The 20873-nt window shown below is 46.0% G+C and overlaps 1 protein-coding gene across 5 annotated transcripts in view; it reads right to left on the bottom strand.

Annotated features, from left to right (window-relative positions):
* FRAS1 (Fraser extracellular matrix complex subunit 1) overlaps positions 1 to 20873 on the bottom strand; it is a 108635-nt gene that overhangs the window by 70799 nt on the left and 16963 nt on the right. For all 5 annotated transcript variants that reach the window (XR_009207889.1, XR_009207890.1, XM_058420752.1 and 2 more), the window contains exons 3-6: positions 5808 to 5915; positions 4371 to 4463; positions 3037 to 3196; positions 2368 to 2501 (exon numbers count right to left, since the gene is read on the bottom strand). Coding sequence is in view for 3 of the 5 variants with exons in the window: in XM_058420752.1 (XP_058276735.1) it covers positions 2368 to 2501; positions 3037 to 3196; positions 4371 to 4463; positions 5808 to 5915 (495 nt within the window). In the remaining 2 variants the exon portion in view is untranslated. The remainder of the gene's footprint in view (positions 1 to 2367; positions 2502 to 3036; positions 3197 to 4370; positions 4464 to 5807; positions 5916 to 20873) is intronic.

The raw sequence follows: 20873 nt of genomic DNA, 5'->3' as shown, positions 1-20873 counted from the left end.
AGGCATACAGATGTACAGAGGAAAAAATAAATATACAGCTATGCAGGGAAGCACAATAAAGCAGGAGATGGATGAGAGAAGTTTTTTTCTGGAATTGCCGCATTTTGAGGTTTTGAAGGTGTGATTTACACTCACCACCTCTCAGGCATCTGCACTGTTTTAGTTAAATCCATCCATACTGTCTGTGCAGATGCTAAATTATGCTTAAAACTGGATTTTTCTAATTTTGATTTTTTTAGGATGGATTTAAATCATGTTGAAAATGGCTGGTGCCTCACACCGATAAAACTTTTCCTGCATGCTCCAACTCCAACCACCTGAAACCTGTCTAATTCCACTGCTCCCAGTCCATGTACATCCAACAGTTGGGAATAGCACTGTCCACCAGCACCTCCAGGAGACAGATGGGTGGACTGGAACTAGAGTAGAAATGCCAAGCACCATCATCTCATCTTCTTCGTTGGTCAAACCCTGAGCTTCCAAAGGAAGAGTGGAAGGCTTTGTACAAAAGTTACCAAGGACAGATTTCCCAGCAAAGTTAAAAGACCTTTCTTGTGTATTTTGGTGGCATGCACCAGGGATTTTTGGCATTCCTCTCCCTCAGCAGTTAGGGAAGAGCAAAGTTATCTGAAAGATGGGAGATGAGAGTTTAATCCTGAGAGAAGTTTTGTCTTGGCTTTTGATGGAGGGAAGAAGGAAGGAAGGGACAGATATAAAGGCCCACACAAGGAAACATTAGGTTTGATTGAGATCAGAACAGGTTCCTTGCACATCCTGCTAATGTCCCTTCCACCGGGAAATGTCCTTGGTAGGAAATACCTGGAACACCATCAGAATCGGCTTTCTGCTGCCTTAACTTGGATGCTGCCAGCCAATTACTCTCACAGCAACAACGCAGTCACTCCTGATTCCATAAATTAGATCCTAATGATTACCTGATTAAACATTAGTGCAGTGGCTCAGCAGGTAATGCCAGCCCACTTGGAGTGGGAAAGGAGGGAACTAAAGCAGGCGTAAATTTGTTTTAATGCAGGGCACTTAGTAAATGAATACTAATTGAATATCTCAGGACAAAGCAAAACACAATTAGCACACACATACACACACACACACTAACAGGTGGGGTTTCTTCTATCCAAAAAACCCAAAAAAAGCGTTAATTGTCCAAACATCTGGTCCTGTAACAGAAAGATGGGAGAGCATCAAAAGAGAAAAAGGTTTATGAGTACTGCTTTTGATTTTCTCAGTGAAGAGTTCTCAGACAGGGAGCTTCTGGATTCATCATTTGAGCATGGTAATAGACTTAAAAATACTTGGAAAATGGCAGTCCCTAAAACATAAAGGGACAAGGTCAGAGACAAGGATTTCCAGGGAGCCAGTTCCAGGCATGCTGTTGCAAAGGAGTACACCAAGGAGCCCAAAACCAGGGTACCATGGGCTCAATGAAAAAGATCCAAACCCTTCAGAACTTTCTACACAATAACAAGAATTACAAAAACTGAGTGGTCTGCCCAGAGTTTGGAGCACTGTGTGCAGTTTGCTGCCTTTGCTAACCCTGTGTGAACGCTGTGTAGAGCCTTGTTGGGTTTTGGCTGTGTTGATTCCTGCATAAATGCTAAAAACTCATCGCTTGTCCACAGCAAAGACCTTGGAAACAGCAATGTCCCTGTTCTCTTAACTGGACTAAAACCATGGGCTTGCCTAACTCCTCTTCCCAGTTTTGTTATTTTCTAAACAAAAACACATGGAAGGAACACTGCTCTGAGACTTTTCTTTCAGCTCAGGTTGCCTTGTATTTCTGAACTCCTGAAGGCAAAAGGGGAATTTCATCCACAGCTGACTACTCTCAAATGTATTTCTAGAGTTCTTGTAAAAAAAAAAAAAAAAATATATATATATATATATACACACACATGTATATATTAACAAGACCTGCAAATCAAACTTTGCAGCTGCAAACCAAACACTGAAATTTGTGAAGATAAACTCCATTATAAATCCTGTGTATTCATTTCTTCACTCAACAGAAATAAAAACATTTCCTGATCAACTCCCGATCTGTTTGCTGTGTTTGGTTTTTTTTGAGCAGAAACCAAAGATCTGTTTCTTTAGACAGAATTCGTGCCTAATTAACCAGCAAAGGGATGATAAAAATAAAATGCTGAGGAAAGAAGGTATCAGGGAGGACACACACAGGCTCCACCATCGCTCCACACCATTTCTGCAGGTCAAATACCTCTTTTCCAAATCACCCACTTGTCACCCAGAAGCTTTGCTTGCTAATTTGGTCCCCAGCATGAGAAATGCGCACTGCTCACAGCAGAGAAGGTGTTGAGGAACATTCCTAGAAGGCTGGAGGGTCCTGACCTGGCCGCAGAGCAGAGGCTGGCAGGAAGCTGTGGAGCACTGAGTTGCACCATCCCTGCAGACACATCGGGAGCACTGGCCCAGGCTCCAGCCCTCACCATCCTGGAACACGTGGCCATCGAAGGAGCAAGGCTCTAAGGGACAGGAAAACAAAGGGGAAGTTTATTTTCCAACGCCCTTTAATCCCTTCCTGTCACCCACAATTAAAACACAGCTTTTGTGCATCTCAGAATTCAAAACTGCAGTTTGTCAAAGCAGGTTAAGAGAGTAACAATTCCACCAGTTTCCAAGGGGCTTGTGAATTAAGAGCTCTGGATACATTCCTCCCACTGGGACTCCACAAGAAAAGGCATCCAACAGCTGAAGAAGCATTTTTGGAACTTGCAGTCCAAGTGCATAGGAAATACCTGAGGGGTTTTTCCCAATTTTAATCTCCAAAATGAGGACATACTAGACACATCATCTGCTCACTGTGCAGAGCTTGCCCCCCACCTCTCGGCCCATGGGTGCAGCCATGAAAAATGTAAACATGGCAGCAGGACAGAAAGGGAATTACGAGATAGGCTTGCCTCCAGTATCTTCCCAACAAAACTGAACAAGAAAAGCTTTCCAGGCGTGGGGCTAAAAGGAGGTTCTGAGCTCAGACCAACGGAACCAGACAATACTCACCACCAGGGCCCACACATTTGGGACAGCAGGAGCCCTGGGCAGCGTCCTGCAGCTCCCCTTGTCCACAGGTGAGGGCTGGGCAGGTCCTGGTGCTGCAGGTCACCTTCCCGTGGGCACAGGAGCACTGGACACATCCCGAGCTGGCCCACTGCGTGCCGTGCTGCACACAACACAACCCAGGGCACAGAAAGCACAGTGAGACCTGGAAAGAAGTCTTGTCCCTTTTCAAGTTCCTCCTCTCTCAAGGATGAGACTCGGCCCTGATAAAAAGTGGCTTTCTGACCACGTGACAGTGGAATTGGGACGTGAAATGTGATTGTAGGTACAAATATGTCCATGTCCTTCTTGGGGGGATGCCTACCCAAAGAACAGGCTCAAAAAGAGCCAAAAGACAAAAGCTGCAGCAAGAGAACAGCACAGGAAAATGCAGAAATAGCACAAGAAGAAATACAATGTCCTATGATAAAACATAGTACCACCAAACCACAGGCACAAAGAAACATGAGAAGAGGATGGGTGTGCTACCCCTCCTGTTCCAGTTTTTGCTTAGCTTGTACCAGCTTCATGCTGGCCACACCTTATGCTGGAACAGAGGGTTACAACATCCATCTCAGGTGTGGAGAGCACAGCCCACATGTGCAAATGTGTCTGGGCATTTTAGCATATTTCTTGAGATTTGGACCTGACTTGCCTCTTGTCAAACCGAAAAGTCTGTAAGAGACCACACATAGGACTTGAGTTTGCTGTTAAGCCATTTTTCTGCATTTGCCAGTTGTTTGACATGATTCATTAACTACTACCCATGAATCTTGATTTTTTTCTTATCTCCAGACACTTACTCTGATTATTTTGGCCTTTCAGCCCCCCTAGGTGAAACCACATCCCAGAACCTGCTTCTTGAATAATTCAGGACTACAGAATACAGAACCCAGGTCGCAGAGCAGCAATCAATCTCCAGCAGCATAGAAGGCTGCTGAGAGGAAAGTTTTCTCTCAGCACAGCTAATATGTCAAGCTCACTGTGCTTTGCTCCCCTTCTGATGTTACTGCGCTGTCTCAGTCATCCACAGAAACAGCAAAGGGAAAGAACAAATGGGGAAATTTCTCCCATTAAACCGTGCAGGATACACAATTGCTCAGCGACACGTTCCCTTTCTGCAAACCCTGCTGACCAAACTCCTGCTAAATTCCACTATCTGACAGTGACAGGATAAAAATGCAATGATCTATCCCTGCCCTGCACACCAGCTGAGCATCCTCCGCTGGCTGAAAGAAACAGGGAGCTGAAAACAGGTAAGGATTGTCCTCTGCTGAGGAACTGGAGAGAGCACTCACGCTGTGGATCTGTCCTTCGTGCTGGCAAAATCCTTCGGCTCGGGAGGCACACTCGGGGCAGCACTTGTTGGAGGCTATTTGGAGCACTTCTCCCTAGGAAGAGACAGGATTCCAATAAGCAGCTGACATCAAACAGGGACTTTAAAATGGAAGTGAAGCCATGAGGCCTCGCTGGACCTGGTGCTCTCAGTTCAGAAAGGAAAAGTTTCAAGTGAAATAGAGAATGCTGCTACACCACATCTCCCTGCTGAGAGGTGGCACAGCACTTTGTGTGTTTGATATTTTACCCTCAAAATAACAGCAGAATTTACACCCCCGAGAGCACAGTTGGGAATCCTTGAACTGAACCAGTTTTCAAAGACTAGAAAACACTTGTTCGAGACAAAATTCAAGATTCTTCACTGAAAGGCCACTGAGAAACATGGGACAGATGTTGCTGAAACAAGATCAGCAGTATTTGCATAAATCTCATAATGAGTAGATAAGAAATAAACCGTGGAGAGGGACGGTGATTTCTGACCTTGCTTTTCTGTTGGTTTAGCCTTGAAGCATGAAAAGATTTTTTCCTTCTGAGATCCTTGGTGATCCTTTTCAATGTTTAAATGACCAGATGTTTTTAGAACACTTAAACATTTTGTCTTGAAGATTGCCCATGTCAATGTCATGTCAAGGAGTCACACAGATCCATTTCACACAATAAAACTGTTTCCCTTTATGAGTTTTAAAGTTGCCACCTTTTAATTTATCTGATTTTTATCATTTTATCTAGTGCACTCATTATTAGGGGTGCCCTGACAGCACTTGAATTCCCTCCTCTTTAGCACAGAAATTCCTACTGGTTCAGTCTAGCTTTAATCAATACACAGCAATAATAACAGGGAAAACCAGTAAGAATCAAAATTATTTCCTCATTAGTGCTGTCATATTGGGAAACATTTTAACCTGCTTCACAAAGCCATATAATTATACTGACAGCTTCTTTAAAACACTCATTTTCACTGCTACTCGTGCACTCTACCCCAGCAATCCAGATGTTAATGCAAGACCAATTCCATGGCCAATTAATGAAGACCCAGACAAAGACAAGCAGGAGACAACGAAAGCTCAGCAACCATCACGAGGAGGAAGAAACGGGAAGACAGACAATCTCAGCTCTGTTGTTGCTCAGCAGAGTGGAAAGTGCCCATCTGCATCTTCCAGGGAGCCCCAGCCCCACCTCCAAACGAAGGGGGACTGGAAGCTGGGCTCATGCTGGGAGGTTCCAGCCCAGTTCAGGGGCTTCCTTTGGGATCAAGCTGCTCCAACACCTGGCCTCTGGCTGGAGCGCAGCGAAGGGGACAAAGGCTTCGCACACCGCGTGTTTTCACTGCAAGGAGGAGTGCAAGGACACAAGAGCCTGTGCCTGGCTCTGGGCAGCCACAGGCACTCTCCCCTTACCTTCTGGAAGTCACACTGAGGGGCTTTGCAGACCGTAGGCTCACAGGTGACAACACCGCTCCGGCATCGGCAGTCTTGGCAAGAATCCGGCTTCCAGAACGTGTTATTCTGCAAATAACAGAACACCATGCAGAGACCCATGCAGCAAAAGGCACGTCCTGTTTGAACAACACGTCTCAAACAGCTCCACAGAGACAGACTGCAGCAGAGCTCCCCTCCCTCCCGCACGCTTATCAGACCCAGCGTTGGCACTTTTCACTCAACAGCTTCCAACACGCAGCTGAAAGACAAGGCCGTGCACGGCCAATAATCACCTCCAACGGCAAGATAATCCAACTTCCAAGAACTCCAGGTGAGTGCAACATCTCTGGAAAACTTCCCTGTAATCAGGTTCAGACTGTCCACACTGCAGGCTGACCCCAGGCTGTGCTGAGGCAGCAGAGGTGGCTTTGAGGCAAACCCGTTCCTGGATTCGTGGCCAGGTACGAACAGGCTCTACCTGGGCACGTTTATTCCAAAACACCACGGAGGAGACTCTGGCCAAGCAGAGTCTGACAGACCTGGGAACAGCTGTCAGCGCCGCTCGATCAGTGCACCCAACCGGAACACCCGCAGCTAATTCACAAGGGTTTTCACCACCCGTGCTCGACCACCTTCCATTCCCTCCGCGCTGAGGTCATGATCCCATGCCACCTCCACAAGAAAATGGGAAGGGAAGATCAGTTTATCATCCAAAACACTGTTTTCAGCCAGACAGTCCCCGTCCCTGGTGTATAGACAAACACTGGGCCAAACTGACACCCCACAGGATGTTTTCCTGTGTGGGATGGACAGCCCCTATGCCAGCAATCGAGCCCTATTTTTAAGGGATTTGCAAGGAGGCCAGACTTTGCTGCTTATTTACACCACGTAGTGATTTGCTTCAATTTACTCACAGTGCAAAGTACAACTTGGGCAAATTAAGCTACGGAAGGATGATTAACAGTTGACTGCCATGAGCACATTTACAGCTAACTACTAAAGCTCTTAAGCATAATGATAAAATACTGAAATGTGCCTTAAAGGCCCATTAGGCCGCTTAATGAGAAAAAAAAAAAACCTTTAAAAACCAGGCCACTCGCTCAGGCACTTCTGTCGGATGTTGGATCAAGAGTCTCAATCTGCAAATAGTGGGACAGCCAAAAATGCCGCAAAAAGAAAATCCTTGTGTCCCTCCCCTGCTTTCCAAAAGCATTTCTCCCACACCAAACTGTGCTCCTCTCTGTGGCAAAGGTCATGCACGCGCTACAAACACTGCAGCAGCGTCAGAAACTTAGGGAGGTTCTCTCTTGATGGAATGAAGGACCTTAGAAGGTGCACAGCCCCTGGGGGTAAGGCACCAGCAAGGAAAAGAGGGATGGTAATTCCTGCTCAGGAACACGGCTGCGGCTGCAGAGCAGAAACCCTGACATCATCTCTGCCAGCAGATTTATGGTGCAGTTAGAGAAGAAATGAAGGTTAAGTGATGTGTGTGCCAAGCTTTAGCTAACGCACAAATCGGAGTTAACTCATCCCGCTGGCTTCAGCAGCGCACTGTGTTTGAAAGCTGGCAGCTCCCTGCAGGGAAGCCAGCCACGGGGTAACCAGGAGTGGGAAGGGAGGGGGCAGACTTAGTGCCCCATCTCTTGGTTCTCCTAAACCTTCACCTCGGACTTCTCATTCTTATTAAAATTTTAAAGAAAGGAAAATAATTTCCCCAGTGGAATAATAACCAAAGGACTCTCACGGCTCAAGGTCAACACAGAGCCACCCTTAACTCACATTTTCAGACTTAAATGCTCAGGTTTGTGGTGAGAAAATCCCTCTTTGCTCTTCTTCCTCCCCTGGTTTCTGTCATAGCCCAAGTAGGCTGGCTCCTGTCTGTGGGCTCAAATCAGCTGCTTCTAAATTCCTTTTGGCAGGTACCAGATCAAAACTGACACTTCTCTGCAGAGTTTTAAAAAATTAATTATCTAGTTAATAGTCAGGAAACTGACTCCCACCTGATTTGGGGGATATGAGAGTCTTCCAGGCACCTCATGGGTCTCAGCATCCAGGTCTTTGGACGATTCCACATTTAGCTTAAGATTCTTGGCAACAGAGCTGAAGTCCAATTTGGAAAGTCTGGATCCCACCTATCTGTCCTGCTGTGAGGCTTTGTTAGTGCTCACCCAGCGCGTGCAAGGACACTTCAAAGCTCCCAGGCAAAACAGTTCTAAACGTAAAGCAAGACTTGTCAGTAGACACTTAAAGAACTGCTGGAAATTGCCTAACGTCTTCTCCAAGGCTCTGCACCTCAGTGGACAAATTATCTGCTGCGATCTAAGTGCTGGATTCCAATCCTGTCGAGAGTGTATTTTTATCAATGACAACTTAAGGGGCTTTTTCCTTACAAGTACTAATATAATTAGCAGTATAAATAATGAAATACCATGCAGAGAGCACTTTGAAGACGGAAAGCACTCCTTAAACACCAAGTAGTGCCATTATAATTTATTAATTCCCTGGATTTCCCTACATCAAAAGAAGAAATGATACCTAATTCAGCTGAATTTTAAAACATCGTGCTGCAAGGAGAGATAGATCTACATTACTCGGGCCAGTCTGCAGAACAGGGGCCAAAAGAACAAGAAACACTCACAAACCTTTGGAGCCTGCAAACACCCAGACCAAGACAAAAGGAGATAAAACTGGAGACACAGGAGCACAGTGTGAGCATGTGATGAGTTTGGAGAATACTGATGAGGATTTAGAAAAAGGCAGGGGAGAAAAAGATAAAAGAAGGAGGCAAGAACAAAACAAGCAGTAAAAGCAAAGAAAAAGCTAAAGAGACAAAGAGCAGACATGGAGCAAAGGGAGCCCAGAGCAGATGTGAGTGCTCCTGGTTTGCTGCTGTCACCCTGTCACACTAACCAGAGCACAGAAAGACCTAAATCTCTTGGACCACTGATTTTTCAACCGGCCATCATAACTTCAGACAGCTGCACCTGTCCCTCCTCTACCTCAGGAAAAGAAAAAAAAACAAAAGCAAAAAACCCCTCACCCAACAAATCAAAAATAACCAGTCTGCTATTAATATGTGAAAAGCCTCAGTAATTTAATCAGGTGCCACTTAGCATGGGATATCATCACCTCAGATAACAGTCTGTGTGCTATTCTGGTGCGGCGACTGGGGAAATAAGAGGCGTACAACAGCTGGTTTGTGCCCCCTTTCCAGCTCCTATGGCTTCCTGAAAACATCCAGTCCATCCCTATAATGTCACTGGATGCTGGAGTGTCCCCTGCAGCACGCAGGGCCTTTAAAGCTGGTCACTGGGGTGGTGGCATTGCTGCAATTGCTAAGCAGGGTGAAGCCAGCGGAGCACAGCTGCACCCTTCGTGTCAGCCAGGGGTCAAGCTGCAGATTTGTAGTGTCACACCAAAAACCAGGGGGTGGTTGCTTATCCTGTACCCCACTAATCACCTGATGATGATGATGAGGGGTCTGGAACACCTCTCTCATGAGGAGAGACTGCAGGAGCTGGGCTTGGTTAGCCTGGAGAAGACTGAGAGGGAATCTCATCAATCCACACAAATACCTCCAAAGCGCATCAAGAGAATGGTGCCAGACTTTTTGGTGCACCAAGTGGCAAGATACAAGATAAGAAGTAACAGCCATAAACTAAAATACAAAGAATTCCACCTCAACACGAGGAAGAACTTCTTTCCATGAGGGTCCAGAGCACTGGAACAGCTGCCCAGGGACCAAATTCACCTGGACTCATTCCTGTGTCACCTGCTCCAGGTGACTCTGCCTTGGCTGGGGGGTTGGACTGAATGATGTGCAGAGCTCCCTTCCAACCCCAGTTATTCCGGGATTCTGTGATTAACTCTCCAAGAAGCTGCTCTGATCCCAGCCCGCCAGACTCGGAGGAGCGGGGAGAAAAAAACCACGGGGAGAAACCCCAAGGGAGCTCCACATCCGAGTGCCGGCCTGATTTACCTCCCAAGTCGTTCCTGTGCCAGAGACAGCTGAGGAAAGGCAGGGATCGGGTGTCTCAGAGGAGGAATTCCAGGCTGCTTTGTTGAAATGGCAGGCAGAGCCCGGAGCAATTACACTTTTGGTAACAATTACCAGCATCACCCACCTGCTGCCAGGCCGGGAGCCTTGGCAGCGCCGCAGCCCCGCTCCCATTCGTCATTTCCACTCCAATTACTCGACTTTGGCAGGAGAAGCCAAAACGAGGGGGAAGCAGAGAGAGCACTGCACGGTCTGTGGGGACACCCATTAATGGAGCGACGAGGAGATGGAAGTAATTCAGAGACACATAAAGGATTCCCAGCAGCCATTCGGTTTGGATTTGATGTCTTATCTCTGGCAATGGGGAGCTGTTGCTCTGTTGTGTTTTCAGATCTGGTATTTGCCGGCATATAATAGAAACTTCTTGACAAGGGGGTTTTTATGGGCTCATTCCAGCACGCCCACAAGCAGAGAACAACACGGGAACGACTCGGCTCGGAAATCACATGGAAATTCAGCTCCTCTCAGTGGAAACAGCTATAGTCCTACAGTCCTAGGAGAGTACAGAGCAGTTAAGGCGAAGTGCAGGGCTTGATTAACAACACAGCAACACGAACAAGCTGTTCCAGGAATTGGGAACTAGCTCTCCCCTTCTTCCAGTCAGGGAATTAAGAAGTTACATAAAGTAAAACAAGGTACTGTTTTCACAGTTCAACAGTCTGCTACATTTCCAGCTGTTAAAGCCTTTCACCAGTTGTACCAGCCTTGTAAAAATCAAGAGTCTAAAAATAACATTTCCCAGTAGTCCCAAGATATTTCAGGGATATGATATTCCAAAATATTCTTCAAATATTTAGGTGCTGTTGTAATCTTCATCCTATCTTTCACACAGACACAGAAGCAGTTGCCAGGACAGGGCCCAAATGAACCAAATGCACTGAGAAAACAGGGTAGAGGGAGTAAAACTATGGTCTCCAATTGCTGGTTCTAAGCAAGATTTAAATCAGCGCACAGAGATCTTTGTTCAGACCAACAGGTCAATATTTCAGGAGCAGCGGCGTTCCTTTAGAAAGGCGAACGCCTTTTGGTTTGTCACTATTAGATGTACCCAAAACAACTTGCAGCATCTTTGTAAACTTTCTTCTCACAATTAATCCACCTAAGAATTGACATGGTGAATGACTGATAGGAAAAACAATGACTATTTTCTCCCATTTTCTTATGCTGCAGACTTTTTCCACGCCCAGTTGCGTGTTCTGATGAACCGCATGTGCACCAGAAGTTCTCCTCAGCATCCAGCACTAACATTTGGAGTCCTCCTGCTGGTTTTTTGCCCCTTTGCCCAAGTAGTTCCTAACCTGCCAACTGGCAAATTTCAAACATCCTCCCCCAAAATGACTTCTGAATGGATATCAAACTGTTAATGGGTGTCAAACCCGGAGCGCTTGATTGAGCAGCTGTGGAAAAGAAGGGAGGTAAGGGATTAATTTAATCTGAGCTAGATCACAGCTTTAATGACAGCACTTGTTACACTATAATGGCTATTTCTGGAGCAGCAGGGGTGCACATCTCTGCTGCGTGGTGCTCTGGATGCGGGTGAACCGATGGCAAAGCACCAAGGAGGTGATATTCTGCCCCCTCCAAATGATGCTGCTTGGGCAAAACTTGAACCTGGGAGAGCCACCAGGACATCAGCAGTGAACAGCAAGTGAACAGATGTGCCAAATGATGAAGCGAGACTGCCGGCAGGATGCGGAATTTCAATTAAAAATGCGGGTTACAGTGGGCCAGATGCTTCCATGTTAACTGCATCTAAGCCAGGGCAGAGTGAAGAGGACAGACTAAGCCTTTTATCCCATTTCTAACAGCAATAAAACCCCAGCAGGCCATGAAAATCCTTGATTCAGCAGAGAAAGGATTTCTTTCTTTCAGAGAATTTCTTTCAGGACCAGTCGCAACCCTCAGAGGCTCTGCACCAGGTGAAATGTAACTCTAATTCTACCTCTTGAAGGCAACAACCCACTCTAGAGCAATTTTGCAAGCCATGTCAGCAAATACAGAGCTACCTCCAATTCCAGGCTGGATATTTAGGAAGTATCCTTTCAAAGCAAGGAATTACACACCTCGAATCCTACTATTGTCACTGTGGGTCCAAGCACAGTAATCTCCCACACAGCTCGCAGAAAATACAAACCTTTATATTCTTATCTTCCATCTCAGCTCCCTGCACAGCAGATTAATAAACTGGTTCTCTCTTCCCTTCCAAAGGGAAAGAGGACCCCTGCACAGTCATTAATCTTGGAGGACAAAGGCTTCATTACCGAGCAGAAATGATGAGGAAAAGCCTGTAGAATAAGGAAAGGTGCAGACTGTCCTCCTGTCTTCCAGTATTGTTCCCAGTATTGCTCTGGTTCACTGGGAGCTGTTGAGATTCAACACAGGCTCCTTGCTGCCTTCTGCTACAAATAATGCAATTAATTGACTTTGGTAAACAGAAACTACAGGCCCAAAACAGGGCATAAAATATCCTGAAAAGGGCAAAAAGGATGTGCACTTGTGTGCTTCAGCGTTGTGAAGTGTGATCAAGTTCATTGGGATCAAGAGGGACAATGTGAGGGGAAGGAGAGAAGTTAAGCAGCACAGTCCTCGGCACTCACTGGGTCACACATGATTTAAAAAATATTATTTTACAGTGACTACAAAATCACACCTAACAGCCGAGGAGAACTACAGCTAATTATCCCTTGCTCTATGAAAGAAGGAATGCCAGGGGTACAAAAGCTTATCCAAGAGCAGTGAGCAGACTGAGGGAGAAAAGGCAAAACCTGTGGAATAACAGCCACAGGGAAGCAGCCGTGGCCAGAAGGTACCATGGAGGAAAAAGTAACTCCAGGGCTGGAAAGGGAGGTCAGATGAATCACAAACTATAGCTTTTCATAGAAGAAGGAGTAAGAAACAGCTGTGTGAAGCATTTAAACTCCCTCCTGTGAGGCAGATAAAAGATGAACAGAGAAACAGGGCGTGGGTTGGCCTCAGCAGGAGAAGTACCAGTCTATTAATTAGCATGATTGGCCATCAGTCAGAAGTAAATCATATTATCCATTGGTAAGTGGCAGCATTCAACAGGAAACAAATTGCACGTGTCTCTGAGCTCGTGCTGGAACCGTTCCTTTTGCTTTCATTATTGAGAAGCACTGCGTGAAGGGTCATGGCAAAAAAAAAATTTATTTAAAATTAAAGCCCTGTAATCCTATCGAAAGTATATTTATTTTTTCGATGCACAACACCATGACTGTGTGATCTGATTTCCAATACAGTGCCAGGGAGATGTCAGGAGTTGCTCTGAAAATAACCATGGATCCATACTTAGAGCCTCTCTCCAATTTGTTCCCTTTACCACAGTTCCTCTTCTATAGAAAACCCGATTTTACAAAATCTGACTGTCCACAGGAGAAGCAAGCTCAGAAACAAAGACTACCATAACCTCTACAGCTCCTGCACAAGAATTTTTGTCTCACACTCCCTTCTCAGTACTTAACCTCTCTCTCAGAATAAATCTGCGGTAAAAGCTTGGAACGATTTACGCGGCGAGCCCGTAATGGGGGCTGGAGCAGCAATGGTAAGAGGGAGCACATGCATAAGCACTTATTTAGACTCCTGAACACAGACTGGGGGGTTCCTAAATCTCTCCAACACTCTTCATTTTAAAAAGGGACAGTTTTATATCAAAGCACTTGGCTCCTTCACTGCAGTGATGTCTTAATCTACAGAAGCTACTCCATGAAATATTTAGCGGAGGCAAACATATGCATCCTGTAAATTCAGGCTAAGGAAGAAAATGCATCTTCCCTCCATCCTCAGGCAGCAGGAACGGGCTGGGTATTACAGTAAATAACACCTGAGAACGTGTTTTTGTTAGCCATTTTAATTCTTCTTCTTTAATAAGCTTGCATGAGTGCTTGGCAATGGGTTTTTCAAAGCACATCTCGGGCGTACACGAAGCATCAGGCATCACGGATTCAGCGAGAGGAGTAACACAGAGCTCTCCTCACATCCTTCTCCATGCCATGGATACTTGCCAGGCTGAAGATTGCTCGCTGACATGGTGTGTGCCAATTCCTGTCAGGCTACTTCACGCTTGGTTAGAAATAATTGCTGCCTCATTACAAATTTAATCATGACACTGTGATATGGCAGAACTCTTCCCCGCGATCTCCTTCTCTTCCTTCTTGAAGAAGATGTGAAACAAACTAACCATCATGCAGCCTAGGCATTTTTAAATTTTTAATTTTTTTTTTTCTCCTCAAAGAAGGAAATCCCATTTTCCTAGATTTTGTTCATGTAGTTTCTACACGGCTTAAGAAACATCTCACAGTGCTTTTAACTCCAGGTTCCTGCAGGATCCTAAGGTTTTTCATTTTTCTTCATCTGTATCTACTTTGACAAGGTCTCAAAGTAGAAGAGTTCCACACTTGAGGGCTTGCCTGTACCCTGAAAGTTTCACAGCTTCCCTGAAGATTGCAGTGATTTAGGAAAAGTGGCACAGGAAACACTCTTGAAGGAAGTGTCCTCTCTGCTGAATGGGTTAGGAATGAAAAGTTCAGGATGGAGAGGTTCCCTCGTAACAAAGGTGTGAACTTGAGAGATTATTCCACACTCTCCTTTCCCCACCTTCACTCCCACCGCATCATGAATGTAGCTGACGCAATCACCAGCCTGGCACCTTCCTAGAGCTACAGAAATCCCACACCAGGGATGAATGGGACCTATCTGATTGCAGGGACCAACTCAGTTCTAAGGAAGAAGCCCTCCAAAGCAAAAGCAGGTTAATCTCCTTTGCTGCACAAGACTTAATTTCCAAGAACATTGCAGCAGAACACAAAGGAACATTCCCAGACCTACAAGTACTTAGAGCAGCTCCAATCACGATTCTGGTTTCAGTAAAACCATCTTTCCTGAAGGTCTTTGTGATGGGAATTCCCAGCAGCAAGGCATCAGTGGTTCCAGTACTTTCAGGTGTCTCTCTACCTGTTACTCCATATGCTTTCAAAACCAGCAGTATGTAAATAAAACATAACCTGATAACAAAAAAGGGCAGGGGATTTAGAAAAATGCTCTGTTGTATTTTTCCTTCCTCTCCTTCCCCTTTTTTTTTTTTTTTCTGTCAGCAAAATAAAAAACCGAGCTGGGAGATTCGAGACTACTGAATTAACTTTCTTTCCTGCACGGCTCTTCCACTCCTCTGCACTGGCACACTTCCCAGAGGTCTACGCACAACAGCGCGGATGGATGGCTTTTCCAAACACCTGCATCCATCATTTGATTTGACCTCCAGAGGCCACATTCTTCCCTACATCTTAAGTTACTTTAATCTTAAAAAGAAAAAAGGGAAGTAATGTGGGTCACCAGAGTGAAGCTGGCAGCCAGGCTCCCTCCCTTCCTGCCTACAGGGAAACAACCGTGACTCCCTGGATCAGCCACAGCTCCCAAACTGCACCAACCCAGAGAAGAGCACGCCCCAAATCACGGCCTTCACCTTGTGCCTGATGTTTCCCACTCAGGGCCATGAGGAATGTTGTTTCAGGCTCTGGAAAGAAACTGCCATAATGTGCAGTCCTGGCGAGACAGCCCATTTTTCAGGAGCTTGGGAACATGAAGTATTTCAGTGCTCTTTTCTACAGTGCAGTAAATATTGCACTTTAAATCCACTTGACAGCTGTTTAAGTCCTGCTAGGAATCCAACCTTCAGGTTCTGAACTAAAGCTCTGCCTGCACCACCCCTGGAAGGGTTCAAAGCCAGGCTGGATGAGGCTTGGAGCAACCTGGTCTCATGGAAGGTGTTTCCCCCACAGCAGGGGGCTGGAAATGGCTGAGCTTTAGGTCATTTATGTCATTTATGACTGTCTGCTATTTCTAGGAATACGCAAAAGTCCTTGCACAAGGAAATGTTGAACAGAGGATGTGTGGTGACAGACGAGTAGGAAGCGGCTGCATTATCACCTTCCAGGACAAATGTGCTAAAATAGCAGCTAAACCCAGAAGGAGCTGCAGCCATCCAGTATCCTCTCCTCAAAACACGTACCAGAGAGCTTCACATCGAGGGGAGACTCCTAAAAACAAAGAGGAGAGCGAGCCTGCAACTCCTCTTAACACAACACACAAAAAATCCTCCAGCTTCCCCTCACCTTCAAGAGCCCAGTGAAAGATGCTTGATGAAAGCCTCGAGGCAGCCAGGGCTCCCCCTGCAAAAGGAGATTGCTCCAGGGAAATCCCAAATTCCCCAGCCCACACCAGCTCCCACCAGGCTGAGACACTGTGACAGCCAAGACACACTGTTCTTGGACAGGAGGATGTACAAAGGCAGGAAAAGATTGCTTAACTCCTTATTAATCTGCAGAGCTTTCCTGCCCCATGATGAAGAACAGAGAGAGGCAGAATTTCGGAGCCTAGCTCCGAGCACACTTGACTTGACAACAAGCCAACACATGGATTTTTTTCCTACCCTTCCCTGGATGATTAACCTGGGCACCACTCCCAGCTCTGCAGACAGAGTACACTGAGACTGAAGTGCCCATGAGCTACGTGCACAAGTCCTATCGTGTCCACCCCACCCTCCCCACCCCATAATTTTTGCACTGGAAACGCAGAGTTTTATAACAAAAGAGAGTTTACCTCTCAGGGAAGATGATTAGCTATCCCACTTGAGCTTTTGTAGCAAGCCTATCCAGACATTATCACAGCTGCATTTCCATCTTGGGTCTGCAAACAGTTTAAGGAAAATGTCATGCAGGATGCCAGGAAAAGGATGGGGGTTTTCTCATGTTGCCACGCCTAAGTGAACACCTCTGGCTCCAAGAGCAAAAAGGAGGAAAACCTGGGGCAGAAGGACAGCAGACAAGTCCCCAGGCTCCTTGCTAGACCTCCAAGCTGTGGCCAGGGGAAAGAAAAGGGGGTTGTATTCCCAATAATCCCCTCCAGCGGTATCACCTGCTCGGAATCATCAGCACAAGGTTCCCACCACATCACAGGGGATAAGAAAAGATCACAGAGACTACCCAAACCCCAGAGCCTGCTGGGAATGTTAATCCAGCCTCCTGCCGTGACCCCGAGCGGCCCGGCTGCGTGCACTCAGGGCAGCGAACTGAAATCCCCGCGCCCAGCAAGGGGCTGCTTTGGGAAAACACAAAGTACCTTCAGAAAATCCATAATGTCAGGAGTTATTTCAAAATGCTTTCACTACGGGGGAGGGAAGCATTCTCCACATCTTCCTAGAATGTCCTTCTTTCCTGTCATTTCTCCTTCCTTCTCCCTGATATTCTTCCATTTCTTACAGATGTCATTTGTTACATTCTTAATATTCAGCCCATTTCACATCATTTACCTTTCCCTACTTGTTTTCGGGGTTGGCTCTGATAATTGCTGTAACTTTCCAAAACTTCACCAGATTCACCACTGTGACAAAAGAAAAATCCAAATTTTGCCATTGTGTTGCCATCTCATCATTCGAATCTCTTTACAATTTTAGATTGCAAAGCCCACTTATCTTTCAATGTTTATGTTTTTAAACCTTCCCAGAATGTAAAGAGACTCTGAAAGGAGATGACATTTTATTGCTGCTTTGAAATACCTCTGAGGAAAAACAGGGTGAAGTATTCCAGTGAGCCACCTTGTCTCACAAAAACAATTGTTTCCAAGACCTAACAGTTCAAAGGAAAATCACTTTGGACAATGGACAATTTCTTCACGGACCAGAATGTAAAGTAGACCCAAGCCTGCCAGTTTTGCTGACCCAAACCCCAAGGACTACAAGCAATTACTGCCCTCAGTGAAGAGACACAGCAGCCAGTGAGACTCTAGAAAAAAACCAAAAGCTCACACACCTTTAGGGTAAGAATAACATCACATTTTCTCTCCAAAATGTCTCCTGTGCATGCTATGCCCTAATTTTTAGGTGGTCACAAGTCTCATCCCAAAGGCTGAGATTTTAATTTGAGCAATGCCAATATAATGTAAAACAACCTGAATATTTCAGAGGGACGAGGCTGGCAAGTCCCTTCCTTCCAGATGTCACTTAAATTTTACAGAGAGGCATAGGAGAAGTGATTTATGCAAGATGGAAGTCCTAGGAGGAGCAGCCTGTCACACACAATACTCGTACTTTGTCCACTGCTCCAATGTAACAGCAAATTGCACAAATTCCAAGGAAGGAGAGAGCAGGGAACCTCTCGGGAAATTGGCAGAAAAGCAGAGCTTTTCAATTCTGCTTCAGAAAGCTGTTAATGAATGATGGCCTTGGTGACCTTCATAAAACGAGCTGGCAGTGTCAGCTCTACCCCTGCACGGTCACAAGTCTAAATCCCATTGGGATACAAGTGTCCCCTTAAATGACAATTCCAGCACAAGAGACAAAGCCCAACGAAAATCTTAAGAGGGTGGAGTGATCTTTGATCTTCCCGAAGCACTTTGATCAGACAGCCAGAAGCAGCCAAAACCTGTGGAAGTTTTGGCTGTGATATGCCCTTTGTTAGCAATTTTTTAAAGACAAGTATTCAGCACCAATAATTTGCCGGTGTAGTATAACACAACTTGCTCGATCTCTCCAAAATCTCCGTCCGTAGGAGCCAGGAACATTTGCTGACAACTTCAGAACCCTGGCTGCTCCGTGCACGAGCCGGGTGCCACACTGAAACCCATCCAAGAGCTGCTGGTTTGTAGGGAATTTATAACAGTGAGCAAAATCACCTTCCTCATCAGGGGAAGTATGTCCCCTCAGAAAAAAACCTGAGATTAAGGCTGTAAAAAGGAATAAGAGGAGGTGCTCCACAATAAATTCCTTCAAAGGGCCCAGCTAAAGGCAGACAGGTGCCCCTCTGAAGGGCATTTTAGTACCTGCCACTGGGCAATCCAGAAATAAAGGCATGGTTCCTCACTGCTCAAACACTGCAGTCCAACAAAGTCAGCAGAAACCCGCCTTTACTCCACTGCTAGATTTTCTTCTTCTCCCAGCAAAACAATTACTCCTGCTGGTGTTCGTCCAGGCAAGGTCTCCTCCTTCTGCATCCGGCTAATGAATCAAAACCAAACCCCGCACTTAACAAAACCCATGTCTGACCCTGCATCAAAGCTGTCCCTTGCCCTGCTTTGATTCTCCTGCAGACAAACAAAATAAAACAAGTCTCTGGTCTCATTTCTTCCTCTCCCCCAGGCAAGTTGAACTCCGGTCCTGCTAAGGAAGGGGGCACTGGAATTGCCCTTGTATAAACATTTGGCTTGTCTCAATTACTCTGTTTTTGTGCGTTCAGCATTTTACAGACACATGAGCAAGCACAGGCTTCCTCTTTCCCCGTTTCTCCCGTTGCCACTTCATACCTGCTTAAATTCAAGGCAACCAATCCTTCTATCAGGAGCGGAGTCAAAGCAGAGTTGTGGGGAAAATGGCGTGTGAAGCGCCTGTTTACATCTCCAGCACGGAGGGGGCCATTACCATCCATCCAGTTGTCACAGGCCTTTGTATCGTCTGCTCAGGCCATTAGGATTTAATTCTTTTACACATACCCAACAGTCATTTACTTGTAGGAACTCGCAATTAAGAGCCTCTCGCCAGGCACAGTTGTGCGAGCTGGAACGTTCATTACCAGCCCTGTGTGTCAGTGCTGAAACCGGCACCTGGAATTCCATCTGCAGGCGCTCAGCGATGGATTCCACGGCCAGGTGCGGGCCAGGTGTGATCAGTGAGGCTCCTGGCAGCGCCACCTCCTACTGACTGAACCGTGCCAGCTGCCTGCCAAGCCCCCAGAACAAGCCAGCTCCTCCTCTCCCCACAAATCCCGCGGTTAGGGGTGAGGAGGAACCTCCAGGAAAGCGACTTGCTCCGCAGCAAGCGCTTTATCCCAAGCCAGGCAGCAATTCCCGGGACTCCGAGGCTGCCTTCTCCTGCATTCATGGGCAAGCAGCTATGGCTTGTTACCTCCCTCCAGGCAGAGAGGGGAAAAATAAGACAGAGCCAAGAGTAATTTCAGCGTTGCCCACTGAAGCAGTGAAATGTGTTCCAGTGGCTAGCCAGATCCACCAAACCCTGCCAGTCATTGCTCCCCGTGGGGGCACACGTGCCCTTCCCTCTTCCTGGAAGCTCGCCCTCAGCACGAGCGCTGGTGCCAAAACCTCGTTAGAAACAACTCTTCTCTAATTGCTTTTCATTTTGATGTTTTCCCTAATTAGAGACGTTTTGGAGCTTCACGTAGACCAAGGCAGGTAAGAGGGATGCAAATTAGGACGAGGCTTACCCTGAAGGCCCGAAAACCTACTTTAGTCTTTTTAAAGGGAGGAATAAAAGACCTGGTTCCAAAGCACCCAACGGTCCTGACAGGAGATGTTTTGGAAATCCTTCCAAAGGATCCATGATTTATAGGGGTTTTTTTACACTTCCCGTCAGTGCACCACAGCAGGGCTAAGAAGACTCAAAAAAATAATGATTAAAAAAAAAAAGACAATATATTTAACAGACGCCTGAAGGAGAAACAAACTAATTATCCTCAATACATGAAAACGCTCTTCTTGGAAAATACCTTTCCTGAGCAAGCACAACTCACAGTGATACAGATAAATCCAAACAACAGGAAGGAAATGGTGTTAAACAGACGATCATATAAACCCAAGATTTCTTCAGGAATGTTCCTTTCCAAGGCATCTACAGAAAAGTATTTCCCAGGCTTGACACAGATCTCACACACAAAATAAATGCCTCGGTAAATAGAAGTGTACAGGTGCCACCTGTCTCTAAACTAGATTTTAATTCCAGTTTCCCCTCATTTTAGGTGTAAAGCATCCAAAAAAGAAATGCAATGACTAAATGTTTGCACATATGGATCCATCAGTCTTTCCTCCCCCCATCCATGTGACTTCTGGACTGTCAGAACTGGACAGGCTTCTTAAAAAAAAAAAAAAAAATACAATCAAGACCTTTCCATCATTATGGCTCCAAGGATTTTCTAGGCAGGCCCAGTCAAAGTCATTTGCAATTCAGCTGGGTCTGGACTTGCATGATTTTA

This window comes from Hirundo rustica, chromosome 5 (assembly GCF_015227805.2).
Source record: "Hirundo rustica isolate bHirRus1 chromosome 5, bHirRus1.pri.v3, whole genome shotgun sequence".
In the NCBI taxonomy this organism is placed as follows: domain Eukaryota; kingdom Metazoa; phylum Chordata; class Aves; order Passeriformes; family Hirundinidae; genus Hirundo; species Hirundo rustica.
This window is presented reverse-complemented; position numbering and strand designations above follow the sequence as displayed.